This window comes from Lontra canadensis, unplaced genomic scaffold (assembly GCF_010015895.1).
Source record: "Lontra canadensis isolate GAN:19392208 unplaced genomic scaffold, GSC_riverotter_1.0 scaffold42, whole genome shotgun sequence".
Lineage (NCBI taxonomy): Eukaryota > Metazoa > Chordata > Mammalia > Carnivora > Mustelidae > Lontra > Lontra canadensis.
The window spans coordinates 15,760,169-15,781,933 of NW_022631036.1; the positions used below are offsets into that span (position 1 = coordinate 15,760,169).

The 21,765-nt window shown below is 40.3% G+C and overlaps 1 protein-coding gene across 1 annotated transcript in view; it reads right to left on the reverse strand.

The window, feature by feature from the left end:
- Positions 1-269: 269 nt before the first annotated feature.
- Positions 270-21,765, reverse strand: part of PRORP (protein only RNase P catalytic subunit) — a 143,968-nt gene continuing 122,472 nt past the window's right edge. Inside the window, exons 6-8 of the mRNA XM_032871277.1 lie at positions 5,363-5,511; positions 1,932-2,127; positions 270-595 (exon numbers count right to left, since the gene is read on the reverse strand). Coding sequence (XP_032727168.1) covers positions 464-595; positions 1,932-2,127; positions 5,363-5,511 — 477 coding nt within the window. The 3' untranslated portion in view covers positions 270-463. The remainder of the gene's footprint in view (positions 596-1,931; positions 2,128-5,362; positions 5,512-21,765) is intronic.

A 21,765-nucleotide genomic window follows, 5' to 3' on the forward strand; every position in this document is an offset into this window, starting at 1 on the left:
CAGTGTGAGTAGGAGAAAATCTGTACAGGATGAGATAATATCAGAAATGGGAGAAGGGGTTTAGAAACAATATGAGCAGCCTAGGCCTCGATGCATCGATTCTGCTGTTGGGGGACCTGGAAGGTGAGGTCAGGAGTAGCAAAATGGATATGGGAAGCACTTGTTGCCCAGGTTAAGTGGGGTAGCTGGCCCACCAGGAGAAATGTACGCTTCATTCTGCCTTGAGTTCCCCAAGTATGGATTAAGTCTCCAAAAACAAATGCAACTGGTTATGAAAAGATATTATGTTTTATTTAATCCAAAAAAAGTCAATTTGTTGACATGCAAACCAATGGGACCAAACAGGACAAAGTGGCTCATGCCACTTTGCGTGCAGGAGCACTGCTCTGAACAAGCATCGACCGAAGAGCTCTGATGCCAACCAGAGGGCACCCACACACTAGTTCAGCATGGGGTAGAGTCTTTATGTCTTACGGTGAAGGCAAAGCCATTTGGTTGGCACTTCATAGGAGTATCTTTCCACCGTGTCTTCATCATATGGTATGTGCCATGAGTCTCCAGTTGTTTGTACCACTGTGTTATAACTGGGGATATGCTGTTGAATTTAAAAGGGAACCAAACATTGAGAACAACACTGAGGGGTTACCTGGCATTTCCCTTTCTTTTCTGACAACTTCTCGTTTGCTTCAGGATTATTCTCTCTTACTTAACAATGGATTTTCAAAGAGCAACTAGCTCTATGAAGATGAACCCTAGTATTAGGGGTTCCTTTTTTGGGGGTGGGTTCATTTTTGAGGTTAAAGATTCTCTGTAGGAGTATTATTACATTTATAGGTGATAGTATCCCTTTACTTGCCTTTATCAGTTTTCCATGTGAGAGAAAAATTTCATATACTCAAACGTAGAGAAATGGTATGATGGACTCCCAGGTACCACCCAGCTTCAACCATTATCAACACATGGCTAAATTTATTTCATCCATACCACCCCCGAAGATTACTGTGAAGCAAATCTCAGATATTGTATCACTTCTTCTGTAATAGTCAATATGTACCTTTAAAAGATAAGATCCATTTTATAAATATAAGTGCAATACTATTATTACACTTAAGAGTTAATTCTTTTTCATCAGATATCTACTAGTCACATTTCCCCAATTATTACATGTGCATACATATATTTTACAGTTGATTTTTTTGAACAGTTGAAATTAGGTTATTACATTGCAACTGAATTATCTCTTAATTTTAAATAGAGCTTTACTTTTCATCTCTATTCTTGTAATTTTTTGTTGTTGAGAAAACCAAGCCAGTCATCCTGTATCATTTCCTAATGATATTTTGTATTGATTATTTGTATAGATCTTTTGTTTTGTATTTTTTTTTGTTTTGTTTTGTTTTGTATGTTTTTTGACCACTGGACCACATTTATCATTCACTAGTGTATTTTTCTATAATAACTCGCCTTTGGATTTTCTCCCTTCACTTTCACCCAGAGACATTCCTTAAATTTGTAGGAATCTAAACTAGAATCAAAGGAGAACTCAAATGAGACCATGCTGCAGAAGTGGATTAACAGGAAAAAGGAGTTGCTTAGCAGAAATATGATGAAGCATAAAGGATAAGGAAGGTTCAGCTACTGCAAATATCAGGAAAATAAAAAACATGTATGAAAATAAAAAACAAGTTATCATCAGAGACATAATTGAAGTCACAACTGATGGCACTGCAGATGTTTTCACTATGTCAGTTAATGTGGGGCTGGTCTATGAAAACTTTTGCCCTGGCCAACTTTCTGTTTCCAGGAACTGGCTAATTCCAAATTCCAACCTACAGCTGAGAAAAATCAAGAAATTAAAACCTCCAATGAGTCACAACATTCTTTGACTATACCACCCTCTGTTGACATTATATGGAGAACAGATAACATACCTGAAAGGTTATTTTTGATCTTGTAAGCCTATTAATAATTGCTAGCTGATGTCCCTGCTGCCACTTGAAGAAGAGGCGCTGGGTCTTGGCATCACGCAGACAGGCCTTGTGGTCCCGCATCAGATCTTTTGTGATGAACTTGCAGTGGTTCCCCGAGTGCAGTGTGGCATACAGAAGGAACGGATCATCCTCTGAGCTGAGCCAGGCAGGAGAAAGAAGACAATCAAGCACAGCCCCAGGGAGGCAGAGGATACCATTCTTAACCATGATTCTTACTTCTTATTCTGCTTTCCTCAGAGGTGCTCTGCATTTTTTTTTTTAAAGATCTTATTTAGTTATTTATATGAGAGACAGAGAGTGAGTGCACAAGCTGGATGGGGGCAGAGGGAGAGGGACAAGCAAACTCCCGGATGAGCAGGAAACACCCCTTACCCCCTGCAAAGGAGGAGCCCAGGACCCTGGGATCATGATCTGAGCTGAAGGCAGATGCTTAACCCACTGAGCCACCCAAGTATCCCGGTGCTCTTATTCTTAAGTGACATGATCCCAGTGATGCTTATAAACCAACCACCTCCAAGTCTTTTGTTAGTAGAAAGCACTATTTAGAACAAAAAATGGAAAGCTAAGGGGAAGGGAATGCAAATGCTCAACTTGGCTCAATTGGGCTCTTCCACTAATATGGGAAATTCTAACAATAATTCTCTCTTCACATTCAAAACTTTGTTCTCAGGGTGCCCTGGGTGTTGTGCCCATTTGCCTTAGCCACCACAGAGCACGCCCTTACTTCCTTTCCCTTTCCTCACTCAAATGCGAAAAATGTTCATAATATTAATAGGGCAGGATGACACTTCCCTGCAGCAAAGCTACCAAAAATAATGGGCTGCCTTAAAGCTAAAACTGGTATCTCAAAGCAGCTTCTGGGAAGTCACCCAGATCTACACCCGAAGGAGATGCCTTGAGACAGTGACTCAGAGTCTCCAACAGGACCCTTAAGCTCAGCACTTAGCACTGGAGGAGGTGCGCTGTGAGAACAGCAGGGGCTGCCTTGGCTCAGGAGACTCGGACTGCGGCATGGGCTAGGTCTTACGCCTTCATCCAAATGACCCAAAGTGGGACCATTTGATGTTTATTTTATAACAAACTATTTCAAATTAAACGATAAATGACTGGAATCTATCTGCCTTAAAAATCTCTAGGAAAAAGAGAGAGGAAGAGAAAAAAAATGCAGGGGGTTTTATGGGACGAGATGAGAAAAATGATGGTAATCGTTGGAGCTGGGTGACAGTTACATGGGGATTCACTATACTGTTCTCTGGAGTATATGTCTGAAAAGACTTCTTTGGTACGTTAATGGAAAACAGAATTAAGGTTAAAAACTTAAATATTCAAATCCAAACCACAGAAAGTCACTTGAAAGGACACAATAAATGCAAGTCCCAAGCCAGGCATGAGACCAATTTCCATCAAGCTGCTTGGTTTTACCACCGCATTTACCCAATTCCTCCATCTAAGAAAAAGAACAGTGATGATAACAGCACTACAAATATGATTCATGTAATTGGTGCCCTGCCACAGTTTTATATGTATCATTTACAGGTATTCTCTTATTTAATCTTCACGATAATCCTGTAGGGGTTACATATGGGGAAGACCCAGAGATGGGAAACACGTTCCCGGATGGGAGGTGGCAGGGCCACGCTCTGAAACTGGGCAGACCAATTAAAGCCTGTGCTCCTCGTGTCTGCCCACTGTTGCCTAAAGCGAGGGTGTGAAGGGCGTTATTGTTGTCTTCTGCTCTTGGGAGACAGAGAAGCAACCCTTTCCATGAATATGGAAAAGGACTTAGCTAAAGATAAAAGGGACTGGGGGCGCCTGGGTGGCTCAGTGGGTTAAGCCTCTGCCTTCAGCTCAGGTCATAATCTCAGGGTTCTGGGATCAAGTCCTGTATCGGGCTCTCTGCTAGGAAGGGAGCTTGCTTCCTCCTCTCTCTCTCTCTCTCTCTCTGCTTGCCTCTCTGCCTACTTGTGATCTCTCTCTGTCAAAAAAATAAAATCTCAAAAAAAAAAAAAAAGATAAAAGGGATTGGTTTGGGATCTGAATGAGGGCTTAGCCTCCTGCTCCATGTACTGGGAGCCATTTTACCCTTTTAGGAGCATAGAATTTGGGGAATACTGACAAATCCTGAAGCTATCACATTCAGCATAATGAAACCTAGATCAGCTGAGGGACACACATTATCCATGCAAGGTTAGAAATAAACTTTTGTCACCACATAAATCAGATGTAAAACTATGTGCATTTTATTTTTTTTTTTAGAGATTTTATTTATTTATTTGACAGAGAGAGATCGTAAGTAGGCAGAGGGGCAGGCAGAGAGAGAGGAGGAAGCAGGCTCCCGGCTGAGCAGAGAGCCCGATGCAGGGCTCGATCCCAGGACCCTGGGATCATGACCTGAGCCGAAGGCAGAGGCTTTAACCCACTGAGCCACCCACGCGCCCCAAAACTATGTGCATTTTGAAACTTTACATGTACTGTTGAGGATCTGTGCCCCTCCGGAGTTGATGCTTTCTTCTTTATGGACACTGTACCATTTTGTCACTGACCTTATTTAACATGTTCCTTTGGCTTCCTGAGACACTGTCGCTCATGGCAGCATTCCCTTTATAGTTAGAATAAAATCCACGTTCTCTGCTTGCCTACCAGAGCCCACAAGGTCTTCTGTACTGTGGTCCCTGCCTTTTCCCTGACCTTGAACCTACCACTTTTCTTCCCGCTGCTACAGCTCATCTGCACTGGTCTGTTTGCTGTCTTCCAACATGCCAAACACACTCCTGGCTCCCTGGCTTTTTGAACACCTGCCGTTCCCTCTGCTTGGTATGTTCTTCCATCCACTCTCCTATTTTCTCAAATGACTCCCTCTCTTTGTATCTGTCCTCTCCCAAAGGCTATTCCTGACCACCCCATCCACTACCCTCTGACCCACCCCCTACCTCATCCTTTCTTACCTATTTACTCTGCTATACTGTCTTCTTAGCATTGATCACTGCCTGGAATTACAATACCTTTTTATTTGTTTACCTGTTTATGTTAAGTCCCAAGAAGGGGCAGGGACTTTGTGAACAATTGCTGTTTTCCAAGAACACTGAAGGTGCTCATTTATATAAAATATCTGTTGAATGATCTATGTAGGACCTTATAGCATGCATTCTGTGTACTCGTCTTATTTCTGACTCTGTCTTCCTCCTAGTTCTCCTTTATCCTGATTTCCTCATCTATTTAAATTTATCCTGCTGTAGGAAGTGTATTTTTGTAAGCTGCCTCAAATCTTTTTTTGGATTCATACGCATGTACTTTAAAAATGGCGAAAACAGGTAACTACCAAGCAGATGACTTGGGCCTAGGGTAATTCAACTAGTACTTTCAGTACTTACATGTTGTCGGCAAAGAAGCAGCTGGCTTGCTGCTGCACCTTCTTCATCTCATCCTTTCTCCACCTGGAGTGCTGTGTTAGCATGTGCTTTCGGCCCAGGACCAGCAGCTGCAGATTCTGCTTGGCTAGTTGGGAGACCACATCCAAGAGCTAGAAAACACAAAGCCAGTCAAGGGAAGACTCTCAAAGTGGAGTAGATCCCCCAGCTGCTAGTCTCAATGGTAAAACACTCTTTTCTGGTAAGGGGTGAAAAAAATGTTCCTTAAAATAATTTTCCATCTTTGTAAGCCTGAAAAAAAGGTTTCCTTATTACAAATAAATGTCTACCACCTGCCTACTAGTCAGGCTACATTTCACTGGGTCTAGGGGGCATTTCTAAGCAGAGACAGGATGAGTTGTTTTTCAAGTGTGTTCCAGAGAGTCCACTGGGATAGACAGAGGGAGGTTCAAGGAGGATGCATTTTAGTCTCCACCCTGTTTCAACCAAAACATCTCAGCTTTTGTATATTTATATATCATATTCTGCATAATTTCCACTTGAATAAAGGGTTCTCTCTCTCTCTCTCTCTCTCTTTTTTTTTTTTTTTACAGTTTGTATATGCCTGGACTAGATTGTGTCTTTTCAGCCAACTTTTCTATGTCACGATTCTGGTGAGACTGCTACCTTTCACTGAAATCCTTTTTTTCCACTCAAAGATCAGTCAATTTCTATTCTCTAGCTCCTTTTCAGTGAATTTACTCCCATTTTCTCTACTTCCCACCCATCTTGTGTGCACATGACTGCCTCTCAAAAGTCTGGATTTTTAGCAAATCTAGTAACTTGGTAAGCTTGTTTACATTCAATCTTTCATAAGAAGTCCATAGATTACTTTTATTTACAACTTACTAAACTAAGCTATAAATGGATATTACTAAGTAAAATAAAAGTTAATGAAAAAGTAAGTTATTAATATTGTATCAGAAATACAGAAGTTCTTTATAACAGTTTCTGAGCCTATGAAAATCAGGAATTGAAAGTCACTGAAGAAATCATTAATATTCTTGAGTCTTGATTGGAAAAGGCACTGATTTTATTATTATTATTATTTGTAAAGGATTTTATTTATTTATTTGACAGAGAGATCTGTCTCTCTGTCAAGCAGGAGTAGCGGCAAAGGGAAAGGGAGAAGCAGGCTCCCCACTCAGAAGGGAGCCTGATGTGGGGCTCTATCCTCAAACTCAGGGAACATGACCTGAGCTGAAGGCAGACGATTAACCGACTAAGCCACCCAGGCATCCGTAAAAAGCACTGATTTTAATCCAGCTTCCTGTAACTCTTAACTTCTTCTCAAGCTTTTTAGGATATTATTTAAAATTCTTTAATCAATAAAACTTCATTTATCTGGTCAGTTGTCAAATATTGCTTTAGCACAAATTATATATAATATCTGTGTAGACTCTCTAACAGTTTAAGAATGAATTTAGTTAGGGTCAAATTTTTAATATTACTGTTTGATGCTTTGGATTTGTATCACCTATCCTACTCCATTACTAATCTTATTATTTTAGGAAACTGCAGTTGGTTTTATTATCCCTAATTATTAGTTCTAGAATTAAGACAGAGTGGACACAACTTGCCCAACGAATGTGTGCTAATACTTAAGCAGAAAAGTATATCAAGACCAGTGTAAGACCTCTAAAGCCAAAGCTTTATAACCAGTAATACAGAATTCCTTCCTTCAAAGGTAGGAATAGTGGCTTCTATGTTCATTCAACAGTTGTTTCCCAGGTCTCTCTATGTATAAGGCACATGGTAGGTATCTCAGCCTACAAAATTTTGAAAGACCTGGTCCCTGGGGCACCTGGGTGGCTCAGTTGGGTAAGAGTCTGCCTTCAGTTCAGGTCATGATCCCGGGGGTCCTAGGATAGAGCCCTACATCAGGCTCCCTGCTCAGTGGGAAATCTGGTCCCCCCCCCCCCCGTCTCTGCTCACCAGTCCCCTTGCTCTCTCTTTCACATAAATAAAATCTAAAAAAAAAAAAAAAAAAAAAAAAGAGACCTGGTCCCTCTCTTTAGCGAGCCTATTAAGGCTAGGAAAATATATATGCTGAATCTACATTTGTTAGATGGTTAATAAATATTTTCTGCTTAGCTGATGAATATACTCAACATCTATTTTTATCTATCATAAAAGTTGCTCATTATCAAAACTTGAAAAATACAGACCAGAAGAAAGACAAAGAAGCAACCACTCATACTCTACCACCTGAAGACTGTTAACATGTATCTACCAGTGGAATAACCATACATTTTCATATAATCTTTAAGCCATCATCTAAAAAGTTAGGCTAGGGCGCCTGGGTGGCTGCCTTCAGCTCGGGTCATGATCCCGGGGTCCTGGGTTTGAGCCCCACATCGGGGCTCCCTGCTCGGCAGGAACCCTGCTTCTCCCTCTCCCACTCCCACTGCTTGTCTGCTTGTGTTCCTTCTCTCGCTGTGTCTCTCTCTGTCAAATAAATAAACAATATTAAAAAATAAAAAGTTAGGTTAGTAATCAAAAGCAAACATCTATACTGTAAGGAAGTTTGGCTCTCTGATTCAAATACCTCAAAAGACATTGAGAGAGGTGCATCTCCTTCAGAATGCACATATAACATTCTTTCTTTCTTTCTTTCTTTCTTTTTTTAAAGATTTTATTTATTTGAGAGAGAGAGAGCATGAGGAGGGGGAGGGAGAGAGGCAAAGAGTGAGAGAACATGGGAGGGACAAGCAGACTCCTGCTGAGTGCAGAGGTAGATGCAGGGCTCCATCCTATATCCTAGAACCCTGAGATCATGACCTAAAAGGAAGTCAGATGCTTAACTGCTTAGCTGAGTGAGCCACCCAGGCACCCCTATAATATTCCTTTCCTTTAGGATTATTTTCAGTGAGCCCAATTACAAAATGGCAACTTGATTCACTAAGAGGAATGACAATTACTTTTAAAATTTTCCATATGAATTCTCACCAAATTAAAGATAGGAAAAAAAAATTCAAACAATAACTTTTTTTTAACTGATTGCTTAAATTTTCATGCAACCGAGAAGACGTGGCTTAAAGAAAAACACAGTTGGGTCTTCAGAGCCATATGCTGGTTTAGATAAACAGCCTTGAGTTTACTAATATTAAGTTAAAAATAGGGCCCAGAGAAGAACAGAAAATGATTAGCTTGAACTGCTCTGGGGCACCATCTTGTGGTTTAGAGGTCTCTACCAGCTCTCTATCTGAAACAATGCAAACAAAGGAGTGTAAGTGAAAGACACAGGAAAGAAAGATGTGTATACAGAATAGAGGTACTGGCCTGAAACTCCGTAAGAGTCTAGCTATGAGCAGACTTCTTCTGGGGTAAATTCCAAGGCTGGATCTAGTGGGCTGGGTCAGAGTCAGAGGTATACTCAGAACAGTAAAGAAAAAGAAAATTTACCTTAATTCTACAATAGATCAAAAATAAAACTGGGAGGGAGTTCCACTTCTAGGAAGATGGGAGAAGATTTACTTTTTCCTACCTCTGCCACTAATTACAACAAAACCCCCTAGCCATTATACAAAACATACACAGAAAAACTTTGAAAGTTTGATGTTCCCCAAAATCAAAATGTTTCCAAACACATTTAAGATATAAAATACAGCGCAGGGGCGCCTGGCTGGCTCAGTCGGTGGAGCAGGCAACTCTTGATCTTGGGGTTGTCAATTTTTAGCTCCACGTTGGCTGTGAAGATTGCTTAAAAATAAAATTTTAAAAAATTACAGTATAAAATGAGATTTATGCCTATTTTCCCCATAAAGAAAAAAAAATTTTTTTGAGAAATTAAAAAAAAAGAAGACTGTGAAAGGTAGAGAGAAAAAAGCAGACTGGCTAGGGACCTACGGGCATGATGAATGACATGGCAGTATGTTCCCTGCATTTTCTTTTTGCCTCATATATCTTAGACTTGGAGCTAAAGAAGCCGGAAATCCAGAAATGTCCATGGGTACAGACAAAAAGAGCCCAACAAAGGCCTGTTTTTCTAGCCAAAGGACCAGGAAAGAGGCCATCTGGCAAGACGGAAAACTTGTTACAATGATGACACCAGCAGACTGATAGAGTGTGTGTGTGTGTGTGTGTGTGTGTGTACATACATACATATAGTATCTGGAGCAGCCATGAAAAATGCTATACAAAGAGACACACTAAAAAAATACTATAAATTAAAAAATAAAATAAAAAACCCACTATAAGTACATCAAAGTGGAATTCTATAAAAAGTTCACATAGCCCATAGGAAGGCAAGAAAAATAAAACAAAAAATAAAATGGCAGGTATAAATTTTAACATTTCAATACTAACATGAAATATATTTTTTTAAGATTTTATTTATTTACTTGAGAGACAGAGAGAGCACAAGCAAGGGAAGAGGCAGAGGGAAAGGGAGAACCAAGCTCCCTGCTGAGCTGGGAGCCTGATGTGGGGCTCAATCCCAGGATCATGACCTGAGCCAAAGGCAGAGACACTCACTCAACCACCCAACCCACCCAGGTGCTCCAAAATATAAGGGTTCTAATATACCAATTAAAAGAGGCTGGTAGAGGTGCCTGGGTGGCTCAGTGGGTTAAGTCTCTGCCTTTGGCTCAGGTCATGATCCCAGGGTCCTGGGATCGAGCAACACATTGGGCTCTCTGCTCGGTGCGGGGCCTGCTTTCCCCATTCTCTCTGCCTGCTGTTCTACCTACTTGTGATCCCTCTCTCTCTGTCAAATAAATAAATAAAATCTTTAAAAAAAAAAAAAAAAGGAGGCTGGTAGAGTGGGGTAAAAAACATGACCCAGCTAATATTATCTAAAAGAAACTCATTTCACATATACAAATATAGGCTGGTGGGAAGTTAAAAGATGGAATAAGTTAAATCTTATGCAAACTATTGCAAACTATTCATCAAAGCAAAGCCAGAGTGGTTACATTAATATTAACAGAGCTGCAAAAATGTGAAAAGAAAGCTGATAGAATGTAAAGGTGAAATAGACAAATCCACAATTACAGCTGGAGACTTCAATACTCCTCTTTCAACAACTGGCAAATGACCTAGTCAGAAAATCAGCAAGCACATGGAAGAACAGAACAATACCAGCCATGTTCATGGATTGGAAGACTCTAGACAGTAAAAATGTCAATTCTCTCCAAATTGATATGTGGATGTTGAAAGCAATTCCTATCAAAATCCCAACAAGATTTTTTTGGTAGATATATAGACAGGATTATTATAAACTTATATGGTAAGGCAAAGGAAGAAGAATAGCTAAACCAATTTTGAAAAAAAATAATAAAGGGGGAAGAATCAGTCTACTTCATCTTAAGCCCTATTATAGAGCTCATGTAATCTAAATTCTGAGACATTGGTAGAGGGATGGGCACATAGATCAACAGAACAGAAGAGATGACCCAGAAATAGACCCACACAAATATGCCAAGGAAAGATAAACTTTTTAACAAATTGTGCTGAAGCAATTGGACATCCATGAGTAAATAATAAACCTCTATTTAAATCTAATACCTTATATAAAAAATTCAATCAAAATGGACCATGGACTCAAATATTAAACAGCTGTAAAGTTTTAAGGAAAAAACCTAGGAGAAAAATCGTCACGACAGGCTACACAGACAGAGTTCTTAGACTTGGTATCTAGACATTGTCTATAAAAGGAAAAATTGATAAATTGGACTTTATCAAAATTAAAACTGCTTTATGAAAGGCCCTGTTAAAAAGATGAAAAAGACAAGTTACAGACTGGGAGATAATACTTGCAAACCACATACTCAACAAAGCAGTTTCTAGAACACATAAAGAACTCTCAAAACTCAACAGCTAAAAAAAAGCAAACTATCCAAATAAAACATGAACAAAGTCCTTTTGGGGCACCTGGCTGGCTCAGTTGGCAGAGAATGTGAATCTTGATCTTGGGATCATGAATTCTAGCTCCACAATGGGGGTGGAGATTACTTAAAAACAAAACAAAACAAACAAAACAAAACAGAGTGTGTGTGTGTGCTTGCACTAAAGAAGACATACATGATATACAAGCATATCAAAAAATATCCAACATTATTAGCCATCAGGGAAATGCAAACTATAACCCAATGAGGTATCACCACACATCTATCAGAATGGCTAAAAAAATAGTAATAACACCAAATGCTGAGATACTGAATCATTCGTATATCACTGGTGGGAATTTAAAATGGTACAGCCACTCCAGAAAACAGTTTGGCAGTTTCTTGTAAAACTAAAAATGCAACTACCACACGATTGAGTTATTGTATTTCTGAGCATTTATCCCAGAGAAATGAAGACTATGTTCACATAAAAACTTGTGCTCAAATGTTTAACTAGTTATGTTTATTCATAATAGCCAAAATCTGGAAACAATCCAGATGGCCTTCAATAGATGAAGAGTTAAACAAACCGGTACATCCAGATCACAGAATACTAAACAACGATAAAAAGGAACAAATTATTGATACCACAACAACCTGGATTGATGAGGTCAGGCAAGAAGTAGGTATGGCTGTAACAAGGAAACAGGAGGGATGTTGTGGTGATGGACATCGCTCTATCTTGACTGCATCAAGGTCAATATTCTGGTTGTGATAATACAGTTTGCCAAGATGCTATCATTGGAGGAAAGTAGGTAAAAGATACATGGAATCTCCGTGCACCATTTCTTACATCTGCAAATGAATCTATGATTATCTCAAAATAAAAAGTAAACAACAACAAAACAAAACAAAACCTCTAAAACCAAAACTGGGATTTCTGGGGCACCGGGGTGTCTCAGTTGTTAAACGGCTGCCTTTGACTCGGGTCATTATCCCAGGGTCCTGGATCGAGCCCTGCATCAGGCTCCCTGCTCAGCAGGAGCTGAGCTCCCTCTCCCACTCCCCCTGTTTGTGTTCCCTCTCTTGCTGTGTCTCTCTCTGTCCAATAAATAAATAAAATATTTAAAAAAGAAAAAATAAATTAAAAATAATAATTAAAAAAAAAAAACAAAACAACAACCCTGGGGCTTCTAAGGACAAAGAGGTATGTGACAAATATCCAATGTGTACTGGATAGACAAAAGAAGATATAAAACGCGATCCTCTCCTGAAACTATAAGCAGGAAATATATTTAGATGAGAACGATAAGGAAGAATTTTCTTGAGCTCGGGGCAGTCCTGACCACAGAAGCTGCAATCCACTCTGGATTGTTCTAACATGGGAAACCGTGAGATGGGAGGGATAGTTTTGGGCTTGTCTAAGGAGTTTAGAATCTGAGCCAAATAGTAGAACAAACTAAATAGTATGGCTCCTTCTAGAGAATATCTAAAATTCCACATTGACTCCAGAACTTTCTGTGGGTACCTTAAGGCTAACCTGAGATTAGATCTCACATCTCTTCTCCGTGCCATTGCTCCTTAGGATGTCTAAAGGATAATTTTCCAAAAACCAGAAGAGTAAGAACAAATTTCAGACTAATATTTGATGCAAACATTTTCTGGTTTAGGCTTTCATTCTAACTTGGTTTATCTCCTGCAGGAACAAATAAAAGTTTTGTTTTGTTTTGTTTTACTTGTAAGTGACACACTTATTTTTGGCATAAAATTGCTGAAATGTAGTTCCTGAGCTTAGGGTAAAAATACATTGGCAGGGCCATAGGTGTTAGAAATAACTGTAGGGATACTCAGGAAGTAGAAAAGCTGTCTGAGAGGTGGTAGAGGCCAATGAGGGCAAGAGCTTTTCTGAGCAATCCTAGACAACAAGTGTAACTTCCTTTCCCTATTCTTAACTTTTTACCCCACCGCCTGCAGTCTCTGGCACTTCCTGGGTTGTGTGGACTGTAGATCTTCAAAAACTCTTAAGCCTTAATATCTGATGTCCACAGAAATTAGTTTTAGCCAGTTCTTCAGCAAGGTAACTATAACTAATATACCTTATATTAAGAATTCTCATTACCAGGGGTGCCTGGGTGGCTCAGTCATTAAGCATCTGCCTTCAGCTCAGTTCCCGATCCCAGAGTCCCCCCAACTGGGCTCCCTGCTAGGTGGGAGGCCTGCTTCTCCCTCTCCCGCTCCCCCTGCTTGTGTTCCCTCTCTAGCTGTCTCTCTCTGTCAAATAAATAAATAAATAAATAAAATCTTAAAAAAAAAAAAAAAAAGGAATTCTCATAATCATATACTTTCTGGAAAAATTTTGGAAATAACCCAAATGCCCAGCAACAGATGGATAAACAAAATGTGTAAATGCATACAACAGAGTATTATTCAGCATTAAAAAGGAAAAAAAAATTCTGATACGTGCTACAACATGGATAAACCTAGAAGACATTATGTTAACATTATGTTAAGACATTAAGCCAGACATGACAGATATTGTACAATTCCAGTTATATGATGTACCTAGAGTAGTCAAATTCATAGAGACAGAAAATGTAATGGTTGCAAGGGGTAGGGGTCGGGGGATGAGATTATTTAATGGGTACAGAGTAACTGGAACTTAAGCAAAAACTAAAAAACACAAAAAAACTGGTTAACATAAATTTTGCACTATGTACATTTTTTTTTCATTTTTTTAAATTTATTTTCAGTGTAACAGTATTCATTGTTTTTGCACCACACCCAGTGCTCCATGCAATCCGTGCCCTCTCTAATAACCACCACCTGGTTCCCCCAACCTCCCACCCCCCGCCCCTTCAAACCCCTCAGATTGTTTTTCAGAGTCCATAGTCTGCCACAATAGAAGTTTTACTACTGAAATCTAAAAATACAAACAAAAGTAGGTAAAATAGTATAATGAACTGCTGGGGGGTCTGTCACCAGCTTTGATAACTATCAGCTGCAGGCCAGTCCAATTTCATCGGTCTCCCCACTCAGATTATTCTCCCTTTCAGATTATTTTGAAACAAATCCCAGACATCATATCATTTCATCTATAAATATGTCAGAACGTACATCTAAACATAAGGATCCTTAGAAAAAAATAAGCACAATGTCATTATCATCCTAAAAAATTAACAATAATTCCTTAATATCAAATACACAGTGTGCATCTGAGTCATTTTTTTTAGTTTTCAAAAAATATGAGGATCTAAAAAGGCTCCATATATTGCAATTGCTTGATTGTAGTAAAGAAATGTGGCTGTTTGTCCTAACAGAATTTCCCACACTTAGATTTTGCTGACTTCATCCCTATGTTATCATGTAACATGTTCTCCGGTCCTCTGTTTTTCTTATAAATTGGTAGTCGGATCTAGAGACTCAATCAGATTCAGGGATTTTTTTGGGTGTGCACTTACGTGTGTGTGTGTGCGCGCGCGTGTGTGTGCGTGTATGTGCGCATGCTTAAATCTGTGGCCTGATACAGTGAAAACTCCAGTTAATTCATTAACTATTAAAGAGCACTTCTCTGCCAATAGCAGGGGGTACTGGAGATACAGACAGAAACACACTGTTATCCCTAACCTCCAGGAGTTCTCGGTCGAATGACTGTAATATAATTTAACAAGTGCTAAGAGGGAGGACAAAGGATGAGCACTTAAATCACACTGGGGGTGGGGAGGGCGGTCTAGGAAGTCTCCACAGAGGAAGCAACAGCTGAGGTTTCAGATGAATTATCTGGGCAAGGAATTGGGAGTTTCCCAGGACAGGGAGTAGCATGTTGAAGGTGGAAGGTCTTTATAAGTACACTGAATTCGAGGAACTGCAAGCTGTCAGATGCAATTCACACAGAAGTGTGGGATGATAGTGAGAAATGCCAGAAAGAAGGCCGGAAATGAATATAGAGGTCAGATCACAAAGGTCCTTGTAAGCTGTGATAAGGCATCTTTTCCCGCCTAAAGGCAATGGGGGTAAAGCAAAGGATTGAAAACAGGAGCATGAATGACTCCCAATTTAGAGAGATCAAAACTGTACACTGCAAGAAGGCTGGGCAAGGAGATCAAGTAGGGGGCTTCTGCGGTAATTGAAGAGATGAGAACGGAGGCTGGGGCAGTGAAGACAGAAAGAAGAGAGCCCTCTGAGAGTTAGTAGAGCAGAGCTGATCAGACTTAGTCATTGATTTCATGTGGGAAATGAGGAGGGAGAAAAACCAAGGAAGACTGGGACGACGGGACAAACGACAGTAGCAAGACAGGACCTATGAGAAGAAAATCTCACGATATGCCCAGGTTGGAGATATCCAGTGGGCAGCCAGTGACAGGACTCTACTATTTAGCAGAGGGCTCTGGGGTGGAGATAAAGATGTGGAGCCATTAGGAGTAGATGAGGTACCACAGGAAGGATACAGACTTACAAGGGAATAAAGCTGAGGATGAAACATGAGGAATATTCTTTTCTGAAGAGTAGAGTGAAGAAAAAAGAATTTAATGTAAACTGAGGAATAGCAAGAGATGAAAGGAAAACCAGGAGACGGAAGTCTCTCAGAAAGACTATAAAGGAGAGGATAAGTATCATTGCTTACAGAGACACCAAAGCTCGGCCTGCAGCCTGGAGGAATCATTTTGATGACACCACGGGGGCAGGAGTGAGATTTCAATTGGTTCCCTAAACTACATACGCTTATAGTTTGCTTTGTCCAGAGAGACTCTGTCTTACAAGCATGGCTCTATTTTGCTTACCAAAAATAACAATCAATTCTGCTTTTTCATTTCAGAAACTGTGTCGTATGTCCTCTTTGAAATTTCCAACTTCCAGAAGTTTCACTGTGAAGGGAGGAGGTGTTTGATATATTTTTTTGTTTTGTTTTGTTTTGTTTTTAAAGAGGGAAGAGACTTGACAATATTTATACTCTGATCAGAAAAAGTCAGCGGCAAGCTAGAAGCTGAAGATACAGGCGTAGAGGGGATGATTGTTGGAACCAGTTTCCTGAGAAAACATGCAGAAAATCTAGAGAACAGGTGAGAGAGAGAACACCTCTAGCACGGAGATGGATTTGAGCAGAGATAAACTGATTTGACTGTGCGGGGTGCGGGTGTGTGCGCGTGGCTGTGTGTGTGTGTGTGTGTGTGTGTGTGGAAACATGAGCTCGCTCCTCTTGACAGCTTCTGTTTTCTGTGTGTTGCAGGAGGTGAGTCATTGGCAGAGGGACGATGGTGGGGGGAGAGAGGGAGGCTTGAGGGCAGAGGCATAGAGGAGATACAGCTGGTGTGAGGATAGAAGTGGGAGCCCAGACGCCCAGAGCAAGCCAGTCAGCATAAAAAACCAGGAGAGGCCGGAAGCCAGAAGTGCCTAGAGGCAGCAGGAGTGGGGACAGGTGGGAGGTTTTCAGCACTCAGCATCCTGGCTGAGGGAGAGGCCGGGTGAGTAAATATTGTCCCCTGCTCCACATTCACGTTTGGTCAAAGGGCACTTTCAAGTGGAATCATAATCGAACCTGCAGTCATCTAATATCAGTCTCCTGATTTGCTACAGAAGATACCATTCCAAATTTACATGATAGAATAGTATAGGATCTGTGGGTGGGGGGTCCAGGCCCGAGTCAGGAATTTCAAATTCCTGTTTCATTTATTTGTTCAGATTGCTTTATTTTTTAAATGTGAAATCAGGTGCCCTCTCACCCTCTCCACTCTACCACTATCCTTAACGGTATTATGAACGTTTCTCTCTCAAGTCATTCTCAACAAAAACATAAAATGTCATCAAAGCCGCATACAATTCCTATATGAAAAGCTCATTGGAGAAAGGATCTCAAAACCATGTGGCTTTCAGGGCACTCCATCTCTGGCAATGTCTCTTCCTTCTAATGACTTGGAAACAACCAGGGGCCAGTTTGATAAGATGGCCCCGGGGAGACTGCATGTTAGTGCTGAAGTATCTTTCCTTTCTTACCTACCTCTCGACCTTCAGCCCAGCCTCTCTCCTCTCAGTGGTGGGGGAATGGTGAGGAGAAGCTGTATTTACTTCTCTTAGCCTGACTGAAGGGCAGCCCCTCGCCCAATTCTATTCAGCCAGTTAGAGCCCGCTACCCAGTGGATAAGGCACCCAGTGTCATTCCCGGGCACCTTCTGATGCTGGCTGGTATTCGATGCATGAAATGGGAAGTTAAAAGATTCCTGCATTCAGCTGTGGAAAGTTTTCTTTAAAGATCTGAGGTAGAAGGGGAGCTTGATTAAAGTAGAAATTGTTCCCACTGAAAATGGTCACCGGCTGTTACAGTGCAAACTGTGAACAGGTCGGGTATTTGAGGAGGAAGGCATCATGGCACTTGGCCGGTCTAAGTTTGGAGGCCTCATTTTTCTCAGATAAAACCATATAAAGTGCTCACACCAAGAAAAATGTGAAGTGATTTTGTCTTTTGACTTGTCTCCTCTTTATACGTACACACAGCTATAATGCAGCACCTGAGCTGTAAAAGGAAGCAGATCAATTTTAAATAGAATGTTGAGGGGTGCCTGTGTGGCTCAGTTGGTTAAGCATCTGCCTTTGGCTTAGGGATTGAGCCCAGCATCAGTCTCTCTGCTCAGCAGGGGGTCTGCCTCTCCCTCTGCCCCTCCCTGCCCAAGTGCATATGAACTCACCCTTTCTCTCTCTCTTTCAAAAAAATAATTAAAATCTTTTAAAAAAATAGAATGTTGATGTTAAAGAGATTATTTTCCATTATCTGTATGTAGAGAGACTTAAAATTCCATAAAAAAAAAACAAAACCAGAAAGAAATTCTTAGAATAACCATGAACAGCCTGCATATAGCTCCAGCATAGAAGAATACCAATTTCTAATACCAGTTACATAGTTTTCTGGACACCAAGGCCAGGAAATACACATTTACTTTTTATGCTATTGCTTCACTAAAGACAACCTCATGGTAACTTGGGGGTTGAACTGGGATGGATGGGGGGTAGAGGGTTCCTATTTGAATCTGGCTGGGTTTTAGGAGATGATAGATTTAAGTCAAAAGCAGACAAGAGAAAGCAAGAAAAGTAAACAAAGGTTCTTTGGATCCTTTTCTTTTATGTGCATTAATTTTGACAATTATCCCCCATAAAATTAATTAATTTTGACAATTTTGAGAATATAAAATCACTTTAGAGATGCACTGATGAAACTCTATAGGAGCAATGTTCTCACAGACTCAGAAGACTAAACACAATGCTTATAAATTGACACACTGTGCTCTCCACAAAGTTTGCAGCAGAAAAAACAATGCAAGTCATAACTTACACTACAACAATGGAGTTTTCTACTTGTTTCTGTGTTCCTAACATCTGCAGGTAAGCTCATAACCAGTTTCACTTCTCTTCTTTGTCTTTGTAACACTGTTCTCTTGAGCTAAGTTTCAGGAAAAGAATTCCTGCCCTAGAGATAGTCCTCAGGTGACTGTTATTCGACATTTTTCTATGTACCTCTGAAAATGCCACCATGGAAGAGTGCAGAAAACCCACCAAAGTTGTGGCTCAAGGCTTCTTGTCACATTTTCATTTGCCAACTACTTACTGGTGTGGTCTCGGCCTCAGTTCTACCTATGACAGCTGCTGCTGCTGCTTACAGAGAGAGAGACAGAGGGAGAAATCATTCTTTACTTAAAGAAGATTAATGATATTTCATTGCTGGAACTGTTCAAGAGCTATATACCAGGTAAGGTCTAGATTAACACTTGATGAAAATAGGTGACTTAGAAGAAGATGAAAAAAGGAAATGTTTTAGAGAAGCAGCAGAAGCTGGGGTGAGGTGAGGGAAGGAAACTTCTCTGGGTGGTATTCCAGAAGTGGAAGCTTCAAAAGCCTTGTGGCGGAGTTTCAGAGAGGAGAGGCTGGGACTGAACCAGAGTCCTGCTCCCATCTCTGGGACCATGTACTCTGAACGCAGAAGATTTAAAACTTTAGTGACTGATTGACTCCATAAAGTTCTTCAAATCTCTTGGAAGGAAGTATGTACACAAAATACTATCACTTTATTATGACGTCATAAACGATCCCACTATATCAAATTAGACTCACCATGTCCTATATCCTGCTTTCGTCAGTCTCTGGTATTTTGGGGAGATTTCAATGATCTCATGTTGTCTTTAGTCAATGAAACAATTCTACTGAGGAAGAGAAATGCCCTTCCTGACTTGGGAACATCCTGTCAAGTGTGGGATGTGTTTCCTGCGTACCGTGTCTCTCTGATGCCATTAGCACCCACACAGTTGTCCAGCCTTTTAGAGAATGATTAAATTGGCCAAGATGGATTTCCCCATCTAGCTGAGAGTCAGCGCTGTCTAGAAGACAGAAGATTTCACTCCTGACTCATAGAATGACTTTTCTCCAAACATTTACACACATTCTTTGGTCATTTTAGTTTCTCTGTAAGATATTTGTGTTTCTTTTATCACAGTGAGGCAGAAAAGGACAGTATTTTGAAGACCGAAAACTAATTTCAGGAAGATTAAATTAACTTACTCTGACGCATTTTAATTTTCTTTCTAATTTAATTTACTTTCAAAATTTATTAAAAATTTCCGCCAGGGTTCCAGATCCAGTTCATGAATGGGGGGTAATCTGCTCACAGTGGTAAAGAATGGAAATACTTTCAGGCCCACAGGTACCATTTAATGACTAGAGGAGAGAGCATAAGATGAGGGGGGACTGTGGAGGCTTGGAAATTTGTGTAGTCTTTCCTTGGCTGCACTGATTCACATAACTTCTGTTTTAGCACAGAGCCACATACAACAGTGCATTGTGACTATTGACTTTGTTTTCTGGAACAATCCTGTCAGTTCAAAATAGACAAAAGACCTAGGAATATAAAAAGACACCTTGGGTATCCCCAGTTAATGTTTCAAGTCATCTCTATAGCTCTGCAGTGGAAGGGCTTGTACAGTAAATGAAATAAAAAAGAGACATAAAAGAGACTTTTCCAATTTATAGCCAGTATTTAATAGTATAGTAATTAAGAGCAACAAGCTTTGATGTCAGGCTGCCTAGGTTCGAATTTTGGTTCCACTATATCAGAACTGTGTGACCTTAGGAAATGTACATTTCCTCTTTGGGCTTCTGTTTCATCATTGGTAGAATGGAGATACAAATTGGGTTATTATGAGGACTAATGTAGATGTATTTAGCTACAAAGCACATGGAAAAGTACTCAGTAAGAACTAGCTATTATGAGAAAGTACAGCATGGATTAGTACATTTAGACCTCTCAAACCTCACCGTATCCACCCCTCTCTACCCTCCCCAAAAAGGAAAGAGAATCAAAATGGAAGAAAAAGAAAGAGAGATTCTCACAGACTTCGCTGATTTTTGAGTTAATCTCTCTGTCAACACTTGTTAATAGTGAGGAGAACATAAGCTTTGAGGTTAAGAAGATACACACAATCTAATATTAATCCCACTTGAAATCCTAGTAAAACTGTAATACAGAGCCTTGTAAAATGACAAACCCACAAGAACTTGGAGAACAAGAGGGGAGATAGCAGCAACAAAATCTGGAAGCTGGAAAGGAGATGGACAGGTGGCCACTAACCTTGCAGATACAACAAAGTCAGATTTGAAGAGGGGTAAGCTAAGAACCAAATTAATTTCTCAAAACAATCCAGAACTAAAATGGAGGCATACTAAATGGAAGTCTATTTCCTACCTCTGGAGAACTGGGTAAAAGCTATTAAAGCAGTATCAGAGTCCTAAATTTGCCCTCCAACCCCACATCCATATTGATTCTGCTGGGGCAGGGGTGAGAAGTCTAAAGGCTCATTACCTGGATGTGGTGAATCAAAGGATCTCTAGATTACAGTACCAAGCTCATTTGACAGTGTGTGTACAATACTGAAAATAGGGATTATGTGAATATATGCGTATTGAAATTAGAATGTAGAAAAAGTCAGACTTGTCTCCTTCCTTGGCTCTCAGAAACATTGGCACTGGTGAGGCCTTTACCCTGCAGGCAAGAGACTGGGAACTCGCCTTTGGGGAATCTGACCAGGCAAAGGAAAAAACCCTAGAGATACTAATTGGGAATTCCCCAACAAATGGCCCACCCAGATCACCCTACTGTGAAGTCAACAGTCAATAACCCCACCTACACAGAGCTTCTAATCAGGGGTTATGTTTAGATTATGTTTAATCATAAGGAGATAGCAAAGATTCATCACAGGGTGGAGAGCCTGTAAAATGGAAGAGTCTAAAACAAATTAGGAAAATAAATAAGCAAAAGCCTATATACAAAGGGAGAAGGCCCAAACCCCATAAAAACCTATCATTAAAATTCTATGAGATAATGGGGGGCCTGAGTGGCTCAGTTGCTTGAGCCTCTGACTCTTGATCTCAGGATCATGAGCTTGAGCCCCTAGTGGGGCTCCCCATTAATCAGGGATTCTGCTTGAGATTCTTTCCCTCTGCCTCTCACCCTGCATGTGTGTGTGTGCATGCATTCTCTAAAAATAAATCTTTAAAAAAATCCTA